Source organism: Nicotiana tomentosiformis, chromosome 4 (genome assembly GCF_000390325.3).
Source record: "Nicotiana tomentosiformis chromosome 4, ASM39032v3, whole genome shotgun sequence".
In the NCBI taxonomy this organism is placed as follows: domain Eukaryota; kingdom Viridiplantae; phylum Streptophyta; class Magnoliopsida; order Solanales; family Solanaceae; genus Nicotiana; species Nicotiana tomentosiformis.
The window spans coordinates 29,994,321-30,005,313 of NC_090815.1; the positions used below are offsets into that span (position 1 = coordinate 29,994,321).

Consider the following 10,993-nt stretch of genomic DNA (forward strand, 5'->3'; position numbering starts at 1 on the left):
GCTAGCATTTAAAGTTTATAATCTCATCAATTTTACAATTACACGTGAGTAAATCATATAGTTCATCGATGTCCATTACATCTCTAAGACTCATGACGCTTCATCATAGGTGTTTCATCTTATATTATCGTCACTCTGCTTTAATATATTTATGGTGATTGTCTCATTTATTTAAAAAGGTGTGTCAAATATTGAATGAGTCGTACGACCCACTTGTAATATCGCTACTCGCACACCACATATTGATATCACTCACGCTATCATGCCACATGATTTTGCAAGTAAAGTATGATACAAGAACATTTTTCAGTTCCTTGAGGTCCATCTACAAAAATAATCCTATTCTGTTAGAGTTGTTTTCTTAAAATATAATTTTATAAACTGGCTCTTGATCGGGGTCGAACTCTGATTGTGCATTAAAAATTTCCACATGTACTTTTATAGATTTTTCCTCAATTATTTTTCTATATTATGATGAAACATTATCACCTAGCACTTGATAAAGTTTGAGTGTATCATATATTTGTACACTATTGGTCGTACTTTCTAATATCGTTTGGAGTACAATACACCAATAAAGCTGAAAATAAATTTCGAAGAGCTTATAGCTCAAGAACTGCCTCATCTAAGCATTCTGAAATACTATTATCTGATTTAGTAACCCTATTTCTTTTGCAGCTTCTTTAGATATTTTGAAACTTTCTTCTATTAATAATGAGTAATAGGTTAAATTTAAAAGTAAATAATTAAGTATAAATATTAAATGTGCCTTTTACCAGTAGCTCAACAAAATAGAGATTATTTTTGTCCATATCTTTTGTTGGGAGCGCGTCCTGACATCTCCGTGAGCATAATTTAATTTATATTGTCTAATACAATAATAAGTTGTCAATTAATCCTTCTCCAGTAGAACAATAAGTATAGATATTTCGTCAGAATAGTATATTTTTATCTGGTAAGCAATATGGTAAAATTGACTGTTAAATAAAAATATTATACCCAATATTTTATTCAATCTCATAATAATATGATTTTTTGACTACATTAAAAAAATTCAAGATTTTTTAATGAAAAATTAATATTGGAATATTTCACTATATCTGGAGTGGCTATTTTTGAACTTTACCCTTTGAAGCTATCTATTCTAATTAGGGGTGTACATGGATCGGGGTGGTTCGATTTTGTCGGATTTTTTAGGTTTTTTGTTACTTAAATATTATTTCAATCTTATTTTGTTAAATATTTGATAAGTAAATCTATATTTAATAAAAATATAAAAAAAATTGACAAACATATTATCGATTAAAATATTCTTATGGGAGAATTCTATTAGTAATACATAATAGTTATTTTTTTAGTCGTCTGACAATAATTTTTGTTGATGTACACTTTCAAGTTAACCGAATTTAGTAATTAAATATAAAAATCAATATGATACCTAAATATTAATCATCACTTCACATTCGAAAAAATATAAGAATTTAATAGATCTTAACATATGATATGAGTATGGAACAACAAAGAGATAGACGCATTTCAGTAACACTTGATAAGAAAGTGATCATACAATCCATTATTTAAGGTCAATAAATATAGATCACTTCATATTCTATTAAAATTTATATCGCGCAATAGAATCCCAAATATTTCTAAATATCTTTTAAAGAAAATTTATATAAAATCTTAAAAGTATATATAAAAATTATATATTTATATGTCGGGTTTGTTCGAATATTTTTACTCAATACCAAAGCAAATCAAACCAAACTAAATCGAATTTTTTAATCGATTTAGTGCGATTTTTCGTTTCTGTTTGTAGAAAGAAAATGCCACTTCAAGCTCTTGAGACCATCTTCCAGTCTAATGTGCGTGGGGCCAGTGTGTTGAATGGCTGCTGAACATCCTCCACTATTATTGCGAAAATTGTAGGCCTAAGATGCTTGACATACCGGCCCAAATCATAGAGATCGACGTCTCATACTATTATTCTAGAAAGAAATTTTTTACTTTCCTTTACACTATTTTAAATTTTATTATGAAAAATATTCATATTTTTGAATTTATCCAACCTAAACACGTTTTAGCTATAAAATATATACATTTGTTTAAACTAGAATCCTTTCTGCGATAGTCTTCCTTATTTAGACGCGGGATTTTGGGATGCTTATATTTCAATTAATGATTTTACTGACGCAATCATCGTACCATAATCAAGGCAACATATTTATAAAATTCTTCTATACGTAGATTTTCACTGATTATCATCGCACCATAATCAAGGCAACATATATGTAGTGTCCTTCTATTCTCTGGTTTCCTCTGATTTTCTATAAACAAAGGTTTTGAAAAAAATAATTACAAACAATTAGCTACAATTGAATTGAATTTCGCGATATAATGTCAAAATTAGCGATTATGCTTCAGCTCAATCGTCGGTGGGATAGCATTGGAAGATACAAAGATTTTCATGTTGACATAATTGTGGTCAATGATGATTCAAATTATAGTCAATTGAATTCCGCAATTGCAGAGCATCTAATGATCGATACTTCCGCAAAAATTATCGAAATCAAATACACAGTCAATGAACGTTGTCCTCCAATGGAAATTCGGAGCGATATGGGAGTTCGAGTGTATATGGAGACGAAAAAGGAAAATAAAAACTTAGGAATGTATCCGATGTGTATAACAGTGCGTGATTTCGATTGGAATGCAGTATGTCGAATGGGAGAACAATTGCAGGTTTGCTATGTTTTTTCAGTGCTGATATTTTTTTAATTTCAAGTGTTCTACAATTTTACTACAAATTATCTACAATTTTACTACATAACAAATGTAGTTCAATTGTTATGTCTGTACAAGCATTCTGTCAAATACTGAACACATGAATATACAGAGGTCTGAATTGCTATACTTTTAATTGAGTACAGGTTCTTCTGATTATCGTAATACTAACGTGGTACAATTGTCAAGCAATTGTAACACAATTGGAGAAGTATCAGGAACATGGATTGATATGCAAACATCTCCAGTAATTGTGGAATATGAAAGTATCATCATAACAGAATATACGCCAAATGTAATTGAAGTAGGCCAAATTTACCAAGACAAGCAAACAATTGTCACTGCAATGAAGCACTATTCTGTCATGAATAAGTTTCAATTTATGATGAAAAGGTCTAGTGCAAGAAGGTAGGAACATTTTATTTGTCAAATTCATATTGTGTATAAGTTGTAGTTTTTTTGTATATAAATTGTATATAAATTGTTTAAGATAAGTTTTTGTGCATAAACTGCCTCGTATTTTGTAGCTACAATTTGCATAACATTTTTTGAATTGTTTTTATTCTGTAGCTACTGCCTCATATGTGTTGGGGACAATTGTACGTAGCACTTCAAGTCCACCAGCATAAATGAATCAGCATTGTTCAAGGTTCGAAAATTCAACAGCTTGCACACATGCTCTTTCATGGAAAACACATACATACAACGCAAACCTATTGCCATGGTAGTTGGCAGCATGGTGATTCCAAAATATGCGGATCCTAAGACAATATACACACCAATAGACATACAAACTGACATGTTGTCGGATCATGGTATGAACTTAACATACATACAAGCTTGGAGAGCAAAGGAAAAGGCTTTGGAATTTTTGAGGGGCCATCCTGCTGATTCCTACAGCCGCTTGCGGAGTTATTTGTATATTCTGGAGAAGACTTATCTCGGGTCGGTAGTGAAATTGCAGAAGACTGAAGATGACTGTTTCTTGTATGCATTTGTTGCACTTAGTACGTCCATCAAGGGTTGGGAGCATTGTAGGCCAGTTGTAGTAGTTGATGGCACCTTCTTGAAGTCGGCATATAGGGAAATCATGCTAACAGCCAGCATAATGGATGCAGCATGTAATGTAGATTAATTGTAAAAATATTGTTATAAAGTTGTTTTTGAGATTGTATTTTTTATATTCTCAAGTTTTATTAAAGAAATTGAATTTATTTTTTCCACCTGTGTGATAGGTAGCATATTAACACTAGCATACACCATTGTTGATTCAGGAAATGATGCATTATGTAGGTGGTTTTTTGAGCAATTCAAACATGCATATGGTGAAAAACCAAATATGTGTGTTGTTTCAGACCGGAATGAGAGTATCTTAAAGGCAACATCTACTGTTTATATCAGCATGCCACATTATGCTTGCATGTGGCATATTTGGACAAATGTAAGGTCAAAGTTCAAGAAGGGTCATCTAAAGTTAAATGAATTGTACTTTGCCACGACACGATCATACACGCTTGATGAATTTAATGAAAGAATGTCAAAGATTGAAGAGATCGACACACGTGTTAAAGCATAGCTATACGATATTGGCTATCACATATGGTCTCGGGTACATGCTATGGTGAACAGAGTGTGAACGATGACATCAAACATTACAGAGTCATTGAATCCAGTAACCAAAGATGCAAGAGAGCTGACCGTAGTAGAACTATTAGAGTACATAAGAACTCTTCTTGAACGTTGGACTAATGAAAAATTATTGAATGCAAAGGGTACGTTCACATACCTTGGGAAAAAATACAACAAAGAGTTGGAGGACAACAGGACATTATCGCAAAAGATGAGAGTAAGTTATATACAATAACATCAGATCATTAATTCCATCAAACTAAATATATATTGTTAATTGTAGAAATGTTATTGTATAATTATAGTTATTTTATTTTGTATCTGTTGCTGACAACTTGTTATGTGTTTATAATAAAATTGTAGGTGAGGGCTTCAACATATTATATTCATACTGTGATAGATGGTGTGAAGTGCTTCATTATTTGCCTTCAAAATAAGAGATGTAGTTGTGGACAATTCCAGCTTGATGAACTTCCTTGTGCACATGCTTTGGCGACTTTGAGGCACATGAACGAGTCTTATGAAAACTATTGTTCTCCTTATTACACGAGGGAGAGCCTTTTGCAAACTTATGAAATACCAGTAGACCCGCTGCCTGACGAAAGCAAATGGAATGTGCCACAACATATAGCTGAAGAAGTTGTAAAGCCACCTACTGGGAAAAGGCAGCCAGGGAGACCTTAAAAATAAGCATACAAACCATATGATGAAGTAAATGCAAAAAAGTACAAGGTTTCATGTGGCAACTGCGGACTAGAAGGGCATAACAAAAAATCTTGTAGGAATGCTCCCAAAAGGAAATAAAAATTGATACATTTTAAAGTTTTTTTTACTGAGTACTGTTGATGATAATCTGTCCTTTAAGACATATGAAGTTGTATTTGTTCTGTTCTAGAGAATTATAGTTATGGTGTAATTATGTTGCTAATTTGAGTAAAGATTGTCTCCTATAATGAATGTTTGCTAAATATATTTCAACTCTTAATGCAATTGGTTTGTAGTTGTTTTGTTCAAATACTGGATTTATTTATTACTCAGCCTTTCCTAACAACACTGATAAATTGAATAGATTATGTATTTTTGTATAGTAGTTGTAGACATAATTGTATTTATGATGTAAACAAATTATATAGTACCAATATCGAGATCAAGTACTAATAACTTTCAACCAAAAAATAAGCCACAAATATTTTCTATTCTATGTAGTAGAATTCTGGACAAAATAACAAAACAAAAGGTAAAACAACTGTAGCATAAATCTGCTACAAATAAATTGCATCTGACTCCTTCTTAATAAATAATTTGTCTATAACTTTACTACAATCCAGCTATATCTAAACACTATAACTACAATATTTCTACTGAAAAGGGCAACTAATTCTTCTTTTTTCGGACTTGTGTTCTTTCGTTCATAGCTGGTGCACCTTTTATTCTTGCTAATCTTCCAGTCACCTCACTTTCACTAATTGCACCAAGCTCTTGCTTTTTCCTAGCATAATCCCAAATGAGCGCTCCATAGCGTTGACGGTGTTGATCAATATCAGAAAGGTCTTCCTTTGAAATCGATAGCTCACCAATGCTGACATATTTTGCAAATGCCACCACGAATACACCACAATCACTGCAAAAAAATAATAGGGGAAAAGATTTAGCATTCAATGTAAAATACAATTAGTTAAATAGATAGAAGGAAAGGAGCACATATAGTGATCCTTCTTTTTGCTGGGGTATCTCACCGACCAACCACTGAATGCCAAGAGGGTTAGTAACACTTTTTTCAATGTATGCCTTTGTGTTCTTGTAGTTGATGTCCGGACGCTTTCCAAAGAAGCCGGTGCATGACAATTAGCGGGGGATCATAATAGCAAACTTGTCGATAACAGATTCAACAAGTTTGTGATTTCGTGAAGAGACCATAGAATTATAAACATATAGAATCCTATCGGTGATGTCAAACACATCCAACAACCAATGAAATTTTTTCACAATATTTATGGGCATAATCACAAAATTAACTTTGTCCAATGCAATATTTACAAGTAATCGGTACCCAATATGTATTATGCTACGACGTCCTAGGGTTTGACAACAACAAGCTTCTTATCGGCAGGAGCATTAATGTACCTCTCATAAATTTGTTCAATTCAAGTCTTGAACATATAGTCAGTGGTTGTAAACCGTATTTTATTTTCAGGACCATACTTTCCTTTCTTCTACAAATAGTATAAAATAACATCAATGTGCTGCAAAAAAAATATATTTCATTATTTCTCAATGCTTCATACAATTTAACTACAATTTTCAAACAAAAAATCTACAGATTTCTAAAACAACATAATACTACAGTTAATCATTAAATTCTGTCAGGGTATGTGTGTACCGTGTTATTGAGTACTTGTCCGGGATGTGCCAAAGTATAAAACCAATCCTTTTTATCAACTTTCTCCACTCCAAGATGGTATATTCCTATCCTAACCGTGAAATCTTTCCCCGAGCCACAGGTTCAGAAACAAGCTCTCTCCAATTCTACTCTAATCTAAACACGGCTTTCTCAAGCATATCATAGATAGTAAATAGAACTCAACTGCTGGCCAAACAGTTAAGCAATTATGCACAGAATTAGAAAAATAACCAAAGATGATAACTCGAATTAACGGCAATATAATTAATAAACTTCAATATTCATGACAACCACAACCCTAGAACGTGAAGTTTAGCTCCACATAGACATGGTAGTAAAACAAAAAATCATCAAGAAAAAGTAAAGATTACTAAGTTTGATGGACGAAAGATGGAATCTGATGAATTCCGACCTCCACGGCGGCTCCGTGCTCTCCCTTCGTCTAAAGTCTGTCCAAAGTCGGTCTCTCCCTTAAAAATAGTGTTTAATGACTATTTATATGTGTAGGGTAAAAATCTAGGTAAAATAACCCAATTCAAAACTAAAAAGGAGACAAAATAAGCTCAAAACTGGACCCGCGCGTCGCCACGCGACACACCTCGCGTCAAGCCGCGCCTCGCGAGCTTAAACGCGAGATGAGAGACTCGCGTCGCCCAGCTACTTCTTTAAATCAAATTCGTTGCTTGCCTCTTTATTCCTTGTAGTGTTAGGCTACCTAAACTTTCTTTCCAAGCTTCTTAATATCAAAACCAAAGGTGCTGCTTTTCCAAGTAAGTTCACCCTTGATTCTTTTCGTTAATGTTTCAATAATTACATCTTCTCCAATTATTTTGTGCATTTTGCTCTAAAATTTTATTTTCAAAGTACCTACACATAAAATAAACTCAATTAAATACAAATATAGTATAATTTAGTATTAAAGCACCAAAATATAAGATAAATAATGTACTAAAAATACAGAATTATAGCTAAACATCAAGCTGGTTATATTTTAAAGTATAAGGCGCCTTCCTCCTATTTAAAGACATAGCAAGTACAATTATTATGTAGTTTCAGTTGGAAATCCATAAATTATATGCACTCGATAATATGAAAAAATTATATAATCTAAACTCTTTGAAACCGTGTCGGTACCTAAATATAACCACTTATTGAATTCTCCCAACAAGTCAGGATCAGCATCGTCGCCAATAACCCCAGTAAATGGATGCTTGATGTTGAAAATTAGAGGAGGTCCAACAGAAGTGCTTCCCCCAGAACTGAAATAAGGGAGAAAAGGGGATCTGACATGCTTTCTAGGAACCGTTATTCTTCCCTGATGCACATGGGTTATTTCATCTTCATTTACCTCGCCGAACTTAACAATCTGTGAGAATTTCTATGGCAACTCAAAATCATCAAGTGTTACTGCCCTTTTTCAGACTTGGAGTCATTGCGAATCACCTATATTGATGTAGTCGGCTGGTTCACCTACAAAATTTAAAACAAAAGAACAACATTGTATGTTGGTTGCATTAGTTCTTTTGAGAAAACTGAAACTTATATGAAAGTTGTTATTTTTTTTCCAACAATTATATTATAACATATAATACCAGTAAAATCTCCATTGCAATCGTCTCCTTGTTGTATAACATTTGCTTGTTGAATGGGAGATTGCAAAGGTATAGTCTCTTTCTCCTCATTTAAATGTTCTTCTTGTATATCAAGTTTTGCATCTTGTTTTGGAGAGTCCTCATATATAGTGTCCTTCTCCGTTACAATAAATGTGTGCAACTTAATAAAATTGTAGAACATTTGTAATAAATAGAAACAACACTGTAGATATATTATAGTTTAATTGTAGTTAATTTGTTGAAATGTTGTCCTGTAGCTCAGATGCAATATGTGTTGTGAAATATGTAGATAAAATGTACTAAATCATAACTTAAGTTTCTTCCTCTAATGCCCATTGAAATTGGGAAGATAAGTCAACACCTACAGAAACATTCTCCTCATTTTGAATGTCACACATGTGTCATGTATCTAAGACAATAATTGAAAATATAATATAGATTATTTGTTGGTAATTTAGGCTATATGTAGATATAATATAAATATAATATAGATTATTTGTCATCAAATTGTATTAAAATTGTTAAAATATATGTTTTACTGCTGCTGCCCAACACTGGTTTAGCACTGCTGCCCGGATTCTGTTGTTTATTCTTTTCTTTATAATTTGTTAGGCTATGTACTTTATGAATGCTATTATAAACATAAACATGATAAAAATTATTGTCCAAAATGAATATATTTCGAATGAAACCTTAGCATCAATGTTCGTATCCTGCTGACTTTTTATTGCATGTAACATGGACTTGATGGAATCATTGAGTAGCAGTCAAATACTACCTAGTTCTTGAAAAAACTAAAAAACAAAAAATTGTTATAATATATCTGACAATTAGAGGCTTACATACATATATATATATATATATATTTACATATATATATATATAAGAAGACTAAAAATCAAGAATTAGGTATACCTCTTTCTTGAATATTTCAAGGTATAAACCGACCTACGTATTAAAATAGAAAGAGTTAAAGAAATAATTTGCATAACATAAATTAAAGAAACCAGCTAGGATTATCTTAAGAGGTTACCTTATCAACATCTTTTCTTAATTTTTTTAATTGTTTCACAATATCTTTCTTGGTATCTATTCCCATTGCCTGCTTATATCCAGATGGAGATGGAGCATCTGTCGGATGCTCGGCCTTTGTTTCACCTTCTTCAAGGATGTATTCAACTTTGCCTGGAAAAGTCATTCCTGAAAGCTTTTCTGGGGTTTCAAGCATGTTGGTGAACTGAGTGGAAAAAAATGTGAGGGACCTAGTCATAATATGTATAAAATATGTAGATAATTTATTTTAAATTGTCTGTCCAGATGTGAAAAATATTTACCTTGATCCCTGATGGTTTGATCATTCTCTCTTCCAATGCAGATATCCATATCTTATCCTTCCTAGCTGTCCAGTTAAGTATGCGGGGATCGAATTACCAATCCTTGTAGCTATATCAGTATTGACTGTAGAGCAATACTCATACAACCAGATTTGCATAGCGAGTGCAAAACCTCGAATGAGATAAAAATGCACAGAAGGGTTAAGCTTGTGCTTAACGGACTGAAGCAATTGTGTATAAGCTTCGATACCCCATGCGAAATTCGCATACTGCTCCGAGTCTACCAAGTAGAACCTAAAATGGTCTATCAAACCATTATCTTTCTCTGAAGGATAGAGGAAGAATTCTATCAGATAGAGAATACACAGCTTGACTGCATCCTTATCATTCACCCAACTACGACTGATTACAATTTGTTTCAAGTATGACTTCTCAACTTTTTCCATGTTCGAAAAATAGCTCCTCATTATTTTACTGTCATACTTAGTTGTGTAATCAAAGTTCGTTACTTCTGTAAAACATCTAAGGCCAGTGATAAGGGCAAACTCCCTCAACCCAAAGTTCAGCCTCTCACCCTTTATCTCTGCTATAAAAAAATCAGAACCAGATGCGTTCAATTCATGCTTCATGAGAAGGTGAATTACCTGATTTTGGATACATATTTTGGGCAGAGAAAGAAAAAGTTCAAAACATGTCTTCTTAAATAACTTTAACCCATTTTCAGACAATAACACCTTGATTTGGCCAGGAACAACAGGGTTGGATAATGTTTGGAACCTAGTGATGCCATAATCAATATCATGTGGTGCAAAAAATATTTGATTCTGCACCAAAAGAAATATTAAGTTAATAAAACTTGTTTGAAGGCCAAAAAACAAAATAAATACAATTCTACTACAATTTAGCTACAGTCAAAAAGACATTAATACATTGCATACAAGTAAGTTACAAATTTAGTAAACATATATAACAACTGACTACATTGAAGCTACAAATTATGTTTATAGCAAGAAATTAGAAAGTAACAACAAGATATAATATATATATATATATATAATTTGTTTACAGAAAATGAAACTAACATCTACGAATATAGCAAATAATAAATAATAAAACCAACTAAATAAAGTAGTACATCCCCTAACAAAATGATTTCGAATAATAGGCTATAAATGTTCGATTCTGCACCAAAAGAAACAGTAAGCTAATAAAACTTATTTGAAGATCAAAAA

At 32.4% G+C, this 10,993-nt stretch overlaps 2 protein-coding genes across 2 annotated transcripts; both read left to right on the forward strand.

Annotated features, from left to right (window-relative positions):
• The first annotated feature begins 3,505 nt into the window (after positions 1 to 3,505).
• Positions 3,506 to 4,360, forward strand: LOC104099898 (uncharacterized). The gene is made up of 2 exons (XM_009607033.1): positions 3,506 to 3,905; positions 4,020 to 4,360. Exons 1-2 carry the CDS (start codon positions 3,506 to 3,508, stop codon positions 4,358 to 4,360), a joined length of 741 nt encoding a protein of 246 aa, XP_009605328.1.
• A 63-nt stretch (positions 4,361 to 4,423) lies between these two features.
• Positions 4,424 to 5,097, forward strand: LOC104099899 (uncharacterized). Its single transcript, XM_009607035.1, has 2 exons — positions 4,424 to 4,630; positions 4,777 to 5,097. Exons 1-2 carry the CDS (start codon positions 4,424 to 4,426, stop codon positions 5,095 to 5,097), a joined length of 528 nt encoding a protein of 175 aa, XP_009605330.1.
• Positions 5,098 to 10,993: the final 5,896 nt, after the last annotated feature.

Coding starts and splice junctions, on each gene's coding strand:
- LOC104099898 (XM_009607033.1), top strand. CDS start 3,506: ATGGTAGTTGGCAGCATGGTGATTCCAAAATATGCGGATCCTAAGACA. Junction 3,906..4,019: donor CAGCATAATGGATGCAGCAT/GTAATGTAGATT, acceptor CCTGTGTGATAG/GTAGCATATTAACACTAGCA.
- LOC104099899 (XM_009607035.1), top strand. CDS start 4,424: ATGACATCAAACATTACAGAGTCATTGAATCCAGTAACCAAAGATGCA. Junction 4,631..4,776: donor CATTATCGCAAAAGATGAGA/GTAAGTTATATA, acceptor ATAAAATTGTAG/GTGAGGGCTTCAACATATTA.